Source organism: Zonotrichia leucophrys, chromosome 2 (genome assembly GCF_028769735.1).
Source record: "Zonotrichia leucophrys gambelii isolate GWCS_2022_RI chromosome 2, RI_Zleu_2.0, whole genome shotgun sequence".
Taxonomy (NCBI): Eukaryota; Metazoa; Chordata; class Aves; order Passeriformes; family Passerellidae; genus Zonotrichia; species Zonotrichia leucophrys.
Window position 1 is genome coordinate 1,089,649 of NC_088171.1, and position 15,937 is coordinate 1,105,585.

Genomic DNA, 15,937 nt, shown 5'->3' on the forward strand with positions numbered 1-15,937 from the left:
CCCCCTCAAAGGCTGTGGGGGTCCCTCAGCCCTCTCTGTTAAGGGCTGGGGTCCCTCCTCAGGGGTCTGGGGGTTCCTCAAGAGCCCCCCCTCCAGAAGCTGAGGTCCCAGGAATGGGGATGGGGGGGTCTCTCAGCTCCCATTTCTGAGGCTGGGGTACCCCAGCCCCCCTCAAAGCCTGTGGGGGTCTCTCAGCCCCCCTCAGGGACCCCCAGGTGCTCCCTCAGCCTCCCCCTCCCCAATACCCGGGACCTCCTCAGGAACCGGGGGTTTCCTCGGTGTCCGAGCTCTCCCAGCCCCGCTCCGACCCCTCCGGGGCTCCCTCGCCCCCGCCGCCCCCGGGGCCGGGCCGTACCTTGAGCGTCACATCGCAGAGCTTGCCCTGCCGCCGGATCTCGCCCATCACTCCATAGCCGCGGCTGGGCAGGTCTCCCACCGAGAAATGCACCAGATCCTCGGGATCCAGCTCCGGGTCCGCCGCCGCCGCCGCTTCCAGCATCGTCCCGGCCACTCCCGTCCCGCTGCCGTCTCGCTTCGCCCCCGCCGCGCGCTGGCCCCGCCCGGCCGCCGTATGCGGGGCCACTTCCGGGAGAGCCCGGAAGCAGCCGTTGCCATAGAGAACCCGGAAGTGGACGCTGCCATGGCGACCCCGGACGCCACGCCGGAATCTACTGCAGAGGGGTCGCAGGTGGGACAGGCCCGAGGGGGTGCCCGGGGGGTCACCTCTCCTCCTCAAGGGGTGATCGGAGGTCGTATCCCCGCACAGGCGGCATCAGCCGCCCCAGACATCGCCCACCTGCCCCCGGGCATCGCCCCCCACCCGCCTCGGGGGGGGGCACTGGAGGGAAACACGGCGTGATTCGGTTTGAAGTGACCTAAAGATCACCCAGTGCCACCCTCTGCTATGGCAGGGACACCTCCCACTGCCCCAGGGTGCTCCCAGCCCCGGTGTCCAGCCTGGCCTGGGGCACTGCCAGGGGTGCAGGGGCAGCCGCAGCTTCCCCGGCCAGGTCCCGGCCCTTCCAGAGGGATTTAACCCAAAATCCTGCCAAAATCTGAGCAAAGCTTTCCCCGGACAATCCCCAGCCCTTCCTGGGGGATTTAACCCAAATTCCTGCCGAAATCTGGGCTGTGGGACGGGAGCCTCCCCATGGCGAGGTTTGGGGATGTGTGGGTGATGCCCATGTGGGACTGGAGCTGTTTTTACCCCGCAGGAGGAAGAGGAGCAGGAGAGCTCTCAGGGGCAGGAAAAGAGTGCAAGTTCTGCAGGCAAAGCAGAGAACGAACATGAGGTAATTCCAGCGGATCTGCCATGGCTGGGCTGGGGAGAGACCTCAAACCACCCCCTGTCCCATGGCAGGGTCACCTCCCACTGCTGCCAAGGCTGGGAGAAATGCCAATCACTTGGTTTAAAAGTTGAAATTTAAATTTAAAAAATAATTTTTTAGTAATTTAAATTTTTTTTTAGTGATTTTAAAATTTAAAACTTGAATTTTTAGTAATAAAATAGTTATAAAAATAGTAATACAAGTTAGATTAATAAGGATTTGGACGACCAGAGTTAGGACAATAAAAACAAAGACAGATGGGCAGTCCAGGTGTCTTTCTGGGCAAATTAACCCAGAATTAACAAAGGATTAACCCTTAAAAGCAACAGCTTGTTGCAAATTCATATATCTCATACATGATGCAAAAGTTCTCTTCAAACAGTGTTTTCTGGTTGTTTTCAAATCCCTCTTCTTCATCTTGTTGGCTCCTTCATGTCTGGAAGGAGGCAGAAACAGTTTGTGTCTTTCCTGATAAGGAGGCAATAATTGTTTTATTGGAGATGTGGGTGTCTCGTTGCTGTTATCTCTGTGCAAAGAATTCCTTGATTATCTCATTCTTTTCCTGAGCTAGTTACAAAAGTTATCTTGCATCTCATAGTTGCTATTTTTAAATTATATAACATAAATATATATGTATAATGTAATTATATAATGGAAATCTATAATATAAATCTATAATATAATGTATAATATATAATGTATAATGTATAATATATAATATATATATAATATATCTACATAATATAGACACACAATATAAATATATATTATTATATAATGTAAACATAACATTATATAATATATATAATGTAATTATATATATAATAAAATTTTATGATTTATAATAATATAATTATACAGTATAATTTTAAATTATTAATTTATACTATTATATAATGTAATATATATTTATTTACTATGATATATATTATTATATTATTGTATACTATGATATATATTATATAATTACATTATATAATTTATAATTATATAGTGTAATATTCTATATGACATTATATAATTAGAATATTATATAAATTATATAACATTATATATTACATTATATGATATTATATAATGTAAATACAATATTATATACATTATATAGTATGTATATAATATAATTATATACAATATATAATTTTATTATTTATTATTATATAATTATATAATGTAATTTTGAATTATTAATTTATAATATTATATATATTATTTATTCTATTCTATTCTATTCTATTCTATTATTACCTTACATTATATAGTATATAATTATATAATGTAATATTATATTTACATTATATAATTATAATATTATATAATGTAATAGTATATAATGTATATAGCATCATATTTACATTACATAATATTATATAATGTAAATACAATATTATATACATTATATAATATGTATATATAATGTAATGATATACATGATATACAATTTCATAAATTTAAAGAAATTATAAATAATTTCTTCTCTCTCTGATTCTTTTTGAAGTTATTCCCAAACAAATTTCCCTTCCTCCTTTCCCTGCTGTTTTCCTTGCTTTGGAGGAATAATTCCCAACTGCTCCAACATTGGCTTTTGGGGTTTTTTTGGACAGATTTCTGCGAAATTCCAGGAGCAGGAGCAGAAGGCCAGCCCAGAGCAGGGGAAGAAGGAGAAGGAGGAGGACCTGGAGAGCATCATCACCTCCCTGCTGGAAAAAGAGCACGAGGGGGACAGCCCCAGGTATGCCCCAAAGGCATCTTTCAATGAAAAAAAAAAAATTAATTAATGTGTTGATGAGTGTGGTGGTTAATTGGTTAATTATTATTATTGGATGATAGGATTAGCAGAAAGGTAAAATAGGTCGAAAACTTTTAAAAGGGTATAAAGAAAGTTTTATTAATAGTGTTTAAAAGGAAAAAATGTAGTGAGGATTAAAATAAACCTTTCAGAATACTTCTCTTCCCCCCACTTTTTTTTTCTGATAATGTAAAGAAATTATACTTAAAATCTTTAGTTTATTATTTTTAGAATAGTTTTTTATTAGTTTATTTAAGGGGAGAAGTCTTTTTTGTTAAGGTTATGGAGATTCTTTTACAAGTAGAAAAAACCTTTTTTTTTTGAGGTTTTTAATTTTGTTGTGAATAACAGCTGCCCTGGGAACTCTGTTCCTGACTCCCTGCTTTAAACACAACAAATCCTGGCTCAGCTCCACAATTCCTTTTACAGCAGGTAAAGTGTGAGAGGTCACAAAAATCCTGGATGTATCAGAAATCCCAAAGATTTTGTCCCAAACCAGAAGCTGTCACTGCTTTTTGCACAATTATTGAGCACTGCTGTCTGCAGGAAGTTTTTGAGGGAAAATGTGAGATTTACACATTTCCAGGGATTTAAAAATCCTCAGTGCATGGGGCTCCAGCAGCTGGATGATCCCTGAGCCTTCCTTGTGGGATTTTTACTCAGCAGATCCTCCAGCCTGTGGATATTTCCTCCAGCAAATTGAAAATCAGCTGTTGACTTGGAATTGAAATTATTTTTAAAATAAAAATCTGAGGGTGACAAAAGAAAATCCCTCTCCAATTCCTGTGAATATTTTGCTTTCCAAGGCTAAGAGGAGGAAAAGTGGTGTTCTCCAGCACTCCTGAGCCTGGTGCACATGAGGGAATCAGGAAATCAGGATCAGTTTGACCTTTCTGCTTTCACACCCTCAGATTTCCAAGGCTGGAAGGAATTAAATTCACCTTTAATTTTCAGCCACTATTTGCCCACCGTTGCTTTTAATGGGGAATAAAAACTTCAGCTAAATAATTGCCAACACTTTGCTTTGAATTTTGACTCCTCTGCCTCACCTTTTGCTGGGAAATAATCTAAATTTCAGTTTAGGGAGTGCGAGATGATTCCTTTCCTCGTTTTTCTCTGTCCTCAGAGCACCAAGTCGAGTCATGGCGTTCGTGCGGGTCAAGCCAACTGCTCATTTTGCCCAAGACATGATCAGACTTGGGGCAGACAACAAGGTAGAGCCAAAGAAACTGAAGTGGGGAAGGTTTGGAGTCTGGTTTCAGCTTTTTCCAATGGAAAACCAGGATTTTTCCATCCCTTGAGGCCATGGATGATGTTTTGGGGGTGTTGGTTGCTGTGTTCCTGCTCGGCTGTGGTTTTGTCACAGCGAGTGTGAGGATGGAAAACACAAATTCCTGTGGTACAATCACCAGGAAAACCCTCCAAAGGACTGGGGCTGGCTGATCCATCAGGATTTCCCAGTGCTAACCACAAATTGGCACCGTTTATTTCCATCCTCTCTTATGCAAATCCCTCCCTCTGCCTTCTCCTGCTTAATTAATTTCCCTGAGGCACAAAATCACTGAAAGTTAAACAGATGAGCTTAACCACATTTCCTTTTATTTTTACAATATTTGTCACCAGGAATTTGGAGAGCATTACCAGATACTTTTAGGGCATCTAGAACCATCCAAGGCAGTAAAATAACTCTGTTATTTGTGCTCCCTTTTCTGCCTAACCCCAGGTCCTGAAGTGCTGAGAGCCCTCAGGGCTGTTGAGCTGATCTCCCTCTCTTGTTGCCTTGCAGAGCATCGATATCTACATCCAGAAGAATCCCAGGGGAGGAGTTGTGAATAATTCTCAGACTGACTGGTCCTTCAAGCTGGATGGGGTCCTCCACAACACTTCCCAGGAAATGGTTTATGACACTGTGGCCAAGGACTTGGTGTGCAAAGCTCTGCAGGGCTACAACGGTGATTTACAGCAATTCTTATTCTTTTGGTCACAACAAGAGGTTGGGTTTGAGCAGAGAGCCATTTGCTGTTCTGTTGGAGGCTCCCTCCTGAATGTTTCCTTTTGCTTTGGGGTTTTTTTTAGGTACCATCATGTGCTATGGGCAAACTGGAGCTGGCAAAACCTACACCATGACAGGAGCAGCCTCTGAGTACAGGAACAGAGGGATCATCCCCAGAGCTATCCAGCAGGTATGACTGCAGCTGGTTGGGAAAAGAGGAGGGATAAACACCAGGGAACACTCTTCTGTCACCTCTTGCTGATAGAAAAGTGTTTGAACACAATGAAGAAGTTTTATGTGGGTTTTTTTCCCCTTCATTTTACCATCAGGGATGATGGTTAAAGAATAAAGGAGTTTTCTTGTCTTTATTAGAGGTTGTTCCCCTTTAGTTCCTGTTTGAGTTCCTGCTGCTGTCCAGATGTCACTGAGCCTTCAAAAGAGGTGTTTTCCAAACTGTTATTTGTGAAATCAGGATAAAATAATTTAAAAGCACCTCTAAGGCACAGAGACACTGGCACAGGTGCCCAGAGCAGCTGTGGCTGCCCCTGGGTCCCTGGCAGTGCCCAAGGCCAGGCTGGAGCAGCCTGGGGCAGTGGGAGGTGTCCCTGCCATGGCAGGAATGGAATGGGATGGGCTTTAAGGTCCCTTCCAGCCTAAACCATTCCAGAATTCCATGTTTCTATACAATCATTAAATCCAAATCCAAGCTGAGCCCTCAGAGCTCAGATTCAGCCCCACACACACCCAGATGCACTTGGAGCTGTTCAGAACTCTTTATCAATATCTATCTCTGTATTACAGAAATGGATGTCTTATATACACCTCAATGTATTTATTTATATTTGATATCTAATTCTATTTTATACCCTTCTCATTTCGCATTCTCAGATCTCCAAGCAGGACAAAGCCAGAGGGAATTTTCAACAACTCTTTGCCCACAGCTGCTTTTAATGGGAAATATATCTTTTTATATCTTCTCTGTTTATATCTTACATCTACTTATATGACACCATTCATATCTTATACCAACATCTACCCAAATAGCTTTGTTTATATCATACATCAACTTATACCACACCCAATTATGTCTTATATCAACATCTATGCAAATATCTTCTCTTACATCTACTTATACCACACAGATTTTATATTTTATATCTTACATCTACTCATACCACCACAGATTTTGTATCTTATATCACCATCTACCCAAATATCTGCTCTGGTTACATCTTACATCTACTTTTACCACACAGATTTTATATTTTATATCTTACATCTACTTATACCACACCATTAATATCTTATATCAACATCTACCCAAATATCTTCTCTGTTTATATCTTACGTCTACTTATACCAACTTCTACCCAAATATCTTCTCTGTTTATCTTACATCTACTTATACCACACTCATCTGTCTTATACCAACATGTACCCAAATATCTTTGTTTATATCTTACATCTACTTATACCACACAGATTTTATATCTTATATCTTACATCTACTTTTACCACACAGATTTTATATTTTATATCTTACATCTACTTATACCACACCATTAATATCTTATATCAGCATCTACCCAAATATCTGCTCTGTTTATCTTACATCTACTTTTACCACACTCATCTGTATCTTATACCAACTTCTACCCAAATATCTTCTCTGTTTATATCTTACATCTACTTTTACCACACAGATTTTATATTTTATATCTTACATCTACTCATACCACCACAGATTTTATATCTTATATCAACATCTACCCAAATATCTGCTCTGTTTATATCTTACATCTACTTATACCACACCCAATTATATCTTCTATCAACATCTATGCAAATATCTTCTCTGTATCTTACATCTACTTATACCACACAGATTTTATATTTTATATCTTACATCTACTTATACCACACCATTAATATCTTATATCAACATCTACCCAAATATCTTCTCCGTTTATCTTACATCTACTTTTACCACACTCATCTGTATCTTATATCAACATCTACCCAAATATCTTCTCTGTTTATATCTTACGTCTACTTATACCACATCCAATTATATCTTCTATCAACATCTATGCAAATATCTTCTCTGTTTGTATCTTACATCTACTTATACCACACAGATTTTATATTTTATATCTTACATCTACTCATACCACCACAGATTTTATATCTTATATCAGCATCTACCCAAATATCTGCTCTGTTTATATCTTACATCTACTTTTACCACACAGATTTTATATCTTACATCTACTCATACCACCACAGATTTTATATCTTATATCAACATCTACCCAAATACCTTCTCTGTTTATCTTACATCTACTTTTACCACACTCATCTCTATCTTATACCACCTTCTCCCCAAATACCTTCTCTAAAAAGCCACAAATAACTGAAAATCCTCCCTGTGAACGGACACAAACCCTTTGTGTTGGTGCAGGTCTTCAAATCAGCTGCAACATTCCTCAATATCCTGGTGACCGTCCGAATTTCCTACCTGGAGATCTACAACGAGGCCCTGTTCGACCTCCTGGCGCCGGCGCTGGGCCGCGGCTGCAAGGACAACCAGCTGTGTGTCATGGACGGGCCCCAGGGGGTTTATGTCAAGGGGCTCTCCATCCACCCCGTCAGCCACGAGGAGGAGGCTCTGCATCTCCTTTTTGAGGCAAGAGAACCCAAATATTCCCTTCAATCCCGTGGTTGTGGGTGCTGGCTGAAGTGGAAGAGCAGGAGTGGGTGGCCAAGATGGTGGAAGGAGGTTCAGCCATTGAAGCCCTCTTGGTTGTGGGGAGGAAACTCTTGGTCTTGCAAGGAAAATGTCCCTGGTTCAGGGATTCTGGAAGATGCTGCAAGAAAAGATGGGTTGGGGTGGTCATGGCACTGTTGGAATTGACAGCAGGGCTGTTCAGGGTGAGAGGTTTGTGAGGGGATTTGATTACTGAGGTCAGCATTTTTTCCTCATGGATGCTTCAGTTGGTGAGGAAAACAGGGATGAATAATTGGGTCTGGCTGCAGGAAGTGGATCCTCACCCAGAGCCATCTGCTGTCCTTAAAATCTGTCTCTGGCCTTTTTAATAACCCTGTGGTGGCCTGAGCTCTGGGATGTGCAGGAGCTGCCTCTTCCTTTTTAAAGAGCAGGAGGAGGCTGGGAGAGCTGGGAATGCTCATCTGGACAACAGAAGGATCTGGGGAGGGCTCAGAGCCCCTGGCAGGGCCTGGAGGGGCTCCAGGAGAGCTGGAGAGGGACTGGGGACAGGGATGGAGGGACAGGACACAGGGAATGGCTCCCAGTGCCAGAGGGCAGGGATGGATGGGAGATTGGGAACTGGGAATTCCTGGCTGGGATGGGATTTCCAGAGCAGCTGTGGCTGCCCCTGCATCCCTGGCAGTGCCCAAGGCCAGGCTGGAGCAGCCAGGGGCAGTGGGAGGTGTCCCTGCCCATCCAGGGGGTTGGATGGGATGGACTTTAAGGCTCCTTCCCACATCCCTTCCTGTTCCTGGCAGGGATCTCACCCTGCCCACCACACCTGTGGGAATTTTCAGCACCATTTGAAGCCTGGGGAGCTCTTTGCTTTCCCAGTCATCAGGAAATGGAAAGAGCCACAGAGATGTTGCCTGGTTTATCCTCAAAAAGCCACAACTCCATGAGCTGAGCCTGGAATTTTCTCTCCATTGGCAGGGTGAGACCAACAGAGTGATAGGAGAGCACAGCCTGAATAAGAATTCCTCCAGATCCCACTGCATCTTCACCATGTACCTTGAGGTGAGAGCTCCAGCCTTGTTCCTGTGGATTGGGACAACTTTCTAGGAATCCAAGGGGATCTTTGTTTTGTCCTGTATTTCAGTTTTGTCTGCCCCTAAGTGCAGTTTCTCTTCCTCTCTCCCTCAGTGTCGTTCCAGAGATTACACAAACCACAAATGCCTTAAATCTAAAATCACCTTAATTGACCTGGCAGGGTCTGAGAGGCTGAGCAAGACTGGGGTGAGTGCTGGGAGCTCCTCGGGTTCCTTTGGGAAAACAGGGAAGGGAACAGAGCTGGGGAGGGTCTGGAGCACCAGGAGGGGCTGAGGGAGCTGGGAAGGGGCTCAGCCTGGAGAAAAGGGGGATCTGGGGGGACCTTGTGGCTCTGCACAGCTCCTGCCAGGAGGGGACAGCTGGGGACAGCCAGGCTTTGCTCCCAGGGAACAGGGACAGGAGGAAATGGCTTCAGGGAGAAGTTCAGGTGGATATTTGGAATATTCCTCCTGGAAAGGGCTCTCCAGCCCTGGCCCAGCTGCCCAGGGCAGTGGTGGAGTCCCCACTGCTGGAGGGATTTAAAATCCTTTTATTTAAATGGTCAGGGGTGGCCTTGGCTGTGCTGGGTCATGGTTGGACTCGATGATCGAAGAGCACTTCCCTGATTCCGTGACATTGTGCATTGATCAGAATCAAAACAACCTCAGCCCTTCTGAGGAACCCTCCCTGTCCCTGACCAGAAGTGTCTCCTCTTGCTCTCCATTGCAGTCTGAGGGCCAGGTGAGGGTGGAGGCCGCCTACATCAACAAGTCCCTGTCGTTCCTGGAGCAGCTGATCATCGCCCTGGCCGATCCCAAGAGGGAGCACATGCCCTTCAGGCAGAGCAAGCTCACCCACGTGCTCAAGGACTCGCTGGGTAAGGGCTGCCACTGCCCCCAGCTCCTGCAGAGCTGGCCAGGGCAAGTCCTGAGCTCAGCATTTAGCAGGGAATCCTGCAATGGTTTGGGTTGGAAGGGACTTTAAGGATCATCCATGGCAGGGACACCTCCCACTGTCCCAGGCTGCTCCAAGTGTCCAATCCTGGACATTTCCAGGGATCCAGGGGCAGCCACAGCTGCTCTGGGCATCCTGAGAAACAGAATCTTTATTTATGCCCATTCTCTTCCTGCATCCTTATCCCATGAGACACAAATTTGACCTTTTTAGTCACTCTGTGCCTCTTTTTCTGTGCCCTTTGGAGGGACAGTTACACCTTGGTGTGTCCTTTGTGCTTCTTTAAACTGCTTGGAAAGGACCTTAAGGATCATCCATTCCTCCCCTGCCATGGCAGGGACAATTTCCAGTGTCCCAGGCTGCTCCAAGTGTCCAATCCTGGACATTTCCAGGGATCCAGGGGCAGCCACAGCTGCTCTGGGCATCCTGAGAAACAAAATCTTTACCAACACGTGGAACTCGGAGTTCTTATTCCCATTCTCTTCCTGGAACTCAGAGTTTTTATTCCCATTCCCTTCCTGCATCCTCATCCCATGAGACACAAATTTCACCTTTTTGGATCACCCTGGGACAGTGGGAGGTGTCCCTGCCATGGCAGGGGTGGCACTGGATGGTCACTAAATCCCTTCCACCCCAAACCACTCTGGGATTCTGTTGCAACCCTGGCTACTGAAAATTTTAGAATTTCTGTGTTAACAGACACTGACTCCCAAGCAAACACTACATTTAACCTAAAAACATAGAAAAAACGTCCAAAATTAAATAATAAAACTACAATTATAAGTATGTAATTTCAATAAAAGTGTGTAATATCACATAGTAGAAAACCTAAAGTTTAAAGTTTTAAAATAGAGTAATATATGTAAAACAACTTAAAGGTTCTGACAGAAGCTTGCCGTTCTTCTTTACCTTTTTCTTCACCTTCTTCTTTGTAAGTTTAAATAATATTATGTAATTAAATAAAAAAATCCACATTACAAGTCACAAATAGTTATTAAGTTAAAAATAATTTAAGTATAATTTATTAATTAAGCAATTTATCCTTTAAAAAGCTTGTAAAAAAAACACAACTCCATTTTTACCTCTCCTCTGTTTTAATCAGCACATAATAAAATTCACTGCAGGAAAATAAAAATCACCCAAAATGATATTATTTGCTTTATTTTTATTCTGATTTTTTCCCAGGGGGAGGCTGCAACACTGCCCTGGTGACAAACATCTATGGGGAAGCTGAGCACGTGGAAGAGACCGTGAGTGGGGAATTCCTAATTCACCCCAAACTTTGGAGAACTCATCTGATCCCAAAGGCTCAAATCCAGACTCCTGTCCCATGGCAGCTGAGGCACAGCAGGCAGGAGCTGCTCCAATTTAGCTCGCTGCAGAAGAAATAATAAAAATAAAAATAAAAATAAAAATAAAAATAATAATAATAATAACAACAATCCATTATATATAAATTATTAATGTAGTCCTTAATAATTAGTAATTATTGATATATTGATACATTATTAACGTAATTATACACATTAATAGTAATTTATTACTAATAATATATATTGTATAATAGCATAATAATATATTAATATAATATTATGTAATGATATAGTATAATATAATAATAGTAATATTAACATATTATTATATATTTACATTATAATATAGTATAATATTATCATATAATATAATAATAATTATTAATAATAACAGTAGCAATAATAACAATGATGTTATTACACGGTGGTATTATCATTAATATATAATCTGTAATAATATAGAACATATCATAATATATTAATTTTAATATAGTTATTAATTGGTAATTATTAACAATATATTAATTTTATTAATGTAATTATCTATATTAATAATGATACATTACTAATATAATATAATAATGAAATATATAATATTATATTAAATGTAATATAATATAATACAATATATATAATATAATATAATATAATTTATATTATTTATATAATATTATACAATGTGATATTATATATTATGTTATTATATAATAATATAATATAATATTATGTTATAATATAATGATATAAAATAACATTACTTATTATTAATATATATTTATATTATTATTATATAATATAGTATATTATTATATAATAATAGCAATAATATAATAATAGTATTGATAATAACTATTATTAATTTATATTTATACATATATTTGTATGGTAGTTTACTACTACTACTACTACTACTACTACTACTACTTGTTGTTGTTGTTATTATTATTATTATTATTATTATTATTATTATTATTATTATTATTATTATTATTATTATTATTTCTTCCATGGGACATCCCTGGAGCTGCCCCATTCCCAGCAGAGCTGAGCTGGCTCCCTGCTGCACCAGGAATGAGCAGGAACCTGCCAGGAGTTGTTTTTTAACCTGTAAATGATCAAATGGGTGAAAATGAGCTGGAATCCCCTGGAACAATTCACAGCTTTTACATCTCTCTGCTCCTGGATCTGACAGAATTAAGTAGAAAGATAGGAAAATGATATTTCTTTTCTTTTCCAGCTGTCCTCCCTCCGCTTTGCCACCAGGATGAACTGGGTGACAGCAGAGCCTGTCCCCAACGAGCCCTTCTACAGGGAGGTAGGGACAGCAGGCCTGGGCGAGGGAAATGTTATCATTTTATCATTAATATTGAGGAAATAACCTGAAAAACCTGAGGAAAGTCAGGTGGTTTCATAAATAACCTTTCCTCAGCCAAGCTGATTTTAGGTGGGTAATAAATTGGATCAATATTAAACCTTTTGATAGGTTTTTAATTACAGCTCCCTGGTCTCAGGCACAGCCATGCAGGTGCTCACATCTTCCTGGGGATTCTTTCTTCTGCACATCCCACATTTTCCTGATGAGGTTCAGCTCTCAACAGAGAGATTTTGTGCTGAATTATTCCCCTGACATGCAGGAAATCATCTCCAGTCCTCCTGCAGCTTCATCCCTGTTGCTGCTGGTAACAGAACAGCTTCTCCCCAATTAGAAAACTTGGGTAATTAAGGAAATCATTTAAAGGAAGTGATCACAGGATATTGGAGTGCACTTTCAGAGTGAAAGCCAAGCTGGAGGAGCTGAGATTGGAAGGAAACTTTGTGGTTTGGTTCTCCAGAGGTCACTGCAGAGCAGCTCAGTGCCCACTTCTCCCTGAATCCCAAGATTTTTGTGCTCACCTTTCTGGGAACACATTTAAAAAGTCAATCCTTGAAGATATTCCATGTTAGGGAGAAATCCAGTCAAATCCAGCACAGGAAAGTCTCTCCTTTGTCCCAGTTACTGCCAGAGCTGCTGAGTTCAGGGCAGAGGTGAGGCCTGCACAATGCTTGGCTTCCAGGATGATATCCCAGATCCTGGAATTTGATGGTCCCTGCAATTCCAGACCAGGAAATCATCCCATTAAAAAGCAGTGATGCCTTGGGCAGGCTCTGCAGGCAGCACCCAGCACAAACTGCCCTGTAGGCAGTAATAATAAAATATAAAACAATAATCAAAGGAAAATCAAACTGATTTCCAGAGCCACTGATTCCCTGCTGCAGGCCCTGAGGGAGCTGGGATCCAGCTGGGATATTCTCCAGCAGCCAATTTGTGCTGCTTGAGCAGTTGTTTCTTTTTTCTCCAATATAATTTTGTGTTTTCTCACCCTTTTTTTTCCCCTGTTAGCCATCAGTGAAGGCTCTGGAGGAGGAGATCCAGCTCCTGAAGCAAGAGCTGATCATGCAAGTCAACTTGGTGAGGAGCAGTGAACTCATTGCCCTGTGGGGTTTTGTCCTTCCCTCTGCTCCCAGCACCACCCTCTGGGGCTTGGGGAACCTCTGAAGATCCCACACACAGGGGTCATGCTGGAATTTCAATCCCCAGCACTGGAGATGGGGTTTGGGTTTTATTTCCAGACTCTTCTGTTGCTTGGTTGCTCCCAAATCCCATCTCCTGCCAAGTCAGGTGATGAGAATGCCAAGCAGAAATGGGCACAGCAGTTCCAGGTGTTTGCCAGAGCAGTGGAATCACAGAATTCCAGAATGGTTTGGGTTTGGGAGGGACCTTAAAGCCCCCATCCCATTCCCACCCTGCCATGGCAGGGACACCTCCCACTGTCCCAGGGTGTTCCAGCCTGGCCTTGGACATTCCAGGGATCCAGGGGCAGCCACAGCTGCTTGGGAATTCCATCCCAACCCCTCCCCACCCTCCCTTCCTTAAATCCATCCTGAATTTCCCCTCTTTTGGTTTAAACCCATCCCTCCTTGTCCCACCACGACAGGGCCTGCCCAGAGCTTTGTCCCTGTGGTTCTCTCAGGCTCCCTCAGCTGTTTGCAACTCCCTGATTCTCAGTTTTCCAATCTTTTGGGGTTTTTTTTTTTAGACAAGTCATTCCTTGATGACTTACAACCCCCTGACTACAGCTCAGAGAGCAGAAATCAGATCCCAAGTCCAGAAATACCTCAGAGGAGTCATTGAGGAAATCGATGTAAGTAGTGAAAAAAGGATTTAAATCCTGATTCCATCCTCTTCCTCCAAGAGAGGAGCAGTTACCATTTCTTTTGAAGAGGCTGTTTTTCACCCCAAACCTGCTACAGAACTATAATTTAATTTCTTTTTGCTTTGTTAAGTCTGTTGCATGTTTTCATTCCATTTTTGCTGATTTGGAGGCTCTGGAAGTATTTTCCTTAATCTTAAAACCCTTTAAACTGATTTATTTGGAACTCCTTTATATAATTAATACCAAAATTTATGGGTTTTTTTACCTCTCTTCCTCAGATTGTGAATGTCAGGCAGATCCAGGAGGTGTTTAGACAGTTCAAAGTGATTTTAAGGTAAGTCCAGAGATCCCAGAGTGGTTTGGGTTGGGAAGAACCTTAAGGATCATCCCATGGGCAGGGACATCTCCCACTATCCCAGGCTGCTCCAAACCCCTCCAACCTGGATTAAAGGTTCAGACAAGGGGATGGGAGTGAGCAGAGTTAGCATGGTTTGATGTGGACCATTAAAAGGTGCTGGAAATTATTAAAATAACCATCAAAAAGCTTGAATGTTAAAGAGCCCTAAAGGAATGTCGTGGAAAAGGAGAGGAAGGGAGTGGACAAAGGTTATCATGGGAAGCCTGGGAGGGGTGCTGAGGGATAAAACCACAGGGAAAGGGGGTTTTCCTGTGGGAATCTGCCTTTGGCAGGGCTGACAGGTGGGAAAGGATTCCTCAAGGGCTGTTTTTCCCTTAGCCAACAGGAGGAAGAACTGGAAAACAGGCTCTGGAGCAAGTATGGGATGGGATTCGTGGCTGGGACTGGCTCCATCTCCAGCTCTGACCTGCGCATGGAGGAGGCTGAGGAGGAGCAGGAGGAGGAGGAGGAAGAGGAGGAGGTAATGCCTGGGCTTCACCTGGCCCAGACTCCACCTGAGAGCTGGCTCCTTTGTGCCAGAGTGGGAATTGTACAAAGCACATTTTCCCCTGTTGAAATCAAACCCAGAAATGTCACTGGGGTGAGTTTGGCAAAAAACGTGTCCAGAGCAGAGATGCACCATTAACAAAGAGGAACTCCAGGCAGCAGAGGGATTTATTGGGCCCTTTATCTGCACAGAATAATTTAGGAAATGGGAATTAGAGTCCCAGAAATGTTTGGGTTGGAAGGAACATTAAAGATCATCCCGTTCCATGGGCAGGGACACCTCCCACTGTCCCAGGTTCCTCCAAACCAAATCCAGCCTGGCCTTGGACACTCCCAGGGATCCAGGGCAGCCACAGCTTCTCTGGGAATTCCATCCCAGGCACTCCCCACCCTCCCAGCCAGGAATTCTTCCCAATATCCCATTTAAACAGTGCCCCTTGTGGTTTAAAGCCCCCTCAATGTCCTGTACAATGGCACCTCCAAAGCGACCTGTGTGTCACTGGGCTGGAGAAGGTGAGGTCCTGCCTCTGCTGAGATCCCTTTTGTAATCCTTATAATGTCTGGAGCCAAGTGTATAAATCCCACCTAATCCATAAATCCTCCTGTGGGCTCTCAGAGAGTTTTTAATTCCCACATTGGGCTGTTCCAGGGGATGGAGGAGCTGCT

The 15,937-nt window shown here is 42.6% G+C and overlaps 2 protein-coding genes across 2 annotated transcripts in view; one reads left to right on the forward strand and one right to left on the reverse strand.

The window, feature by feature from the left end:
- KLHL18 (kelch like family member 18) overlaps window positions 1-403 on the reverse strand; it is a 27,337-nt gene extending 26,934 nt beyond the window's left edge. Inside the window, exon 1 of the mRNA XM_064705416.1 lies at window positions 356-403. Coding sequence (XP_064561486.1) covers window positions 356-403 — 48 coding nt within the window. The remainder of the gene's footprint in view (window positions 1-355) is intronic.
- KIF9 (kinesin family member 9) overlaps window positions 360-15,937 on the forward strand; it is a 26,051-nt gene continuing 10,473 nt past the window's right edge. The window contains exons 1-16 of the mRNA XM_064703748.1: window positions 360-688; window positions 1,215-1,292; window positions 2,933-3,060; window positions 4,244-4,331; window positions 4,904-5,069; window positions 5,194-5,300; window positions 7,572-7,796; window positions 8,811-8,894; window positions 9,021-9,113; window positions 9,636-9,783; window positions 11,046-11,110; window positions 12,411-12,488; window positions 13,554-13,622; window positions 14,251-14,355; window positions 14,646-14,701; window positions 15,104-15,245. Of these exons, the coding sequence (XP_064559818.1) occupies window positions 443-688; window positions 1,215-1,292; window positions 2,933-3,060; window positions 4,244-4,331; window positions 4,904-5,069; window positions 5,194-5,300; window positions 7,572-7,796; window positions 8,811-8,894; window positions 9,021-9,113; window positions 9,636-9,783; window positions 11,046-11,110; window positions 12,411-12,488; window positions 13,554-13,622; window positions 14,251-14,355; window positions 14,646-14,701; window positions 15,104-15,245 (1,878 nt within the window). The 5' untranslated portion in view covers window positions 360-442. The remainder of the gene's footprint in view (window positions 689-1,214; window positions 1,293-2,932; window positions 3,061-4,243; window positions 4,332-4,903; window positions 5,070-5,193; window positions 5,301-7,571; window positions 7,797-8,810; window positions 8,895-9,020; window positions 9,114-9,635; window positions 9,784-11,045; window positions 11,111-12,410; window positions 12,489-13,553; window positions 13,623-14,250; window positions 14,356-14,645; window positions 14,702-15,103; window positions 15,246-15,937) is intronic.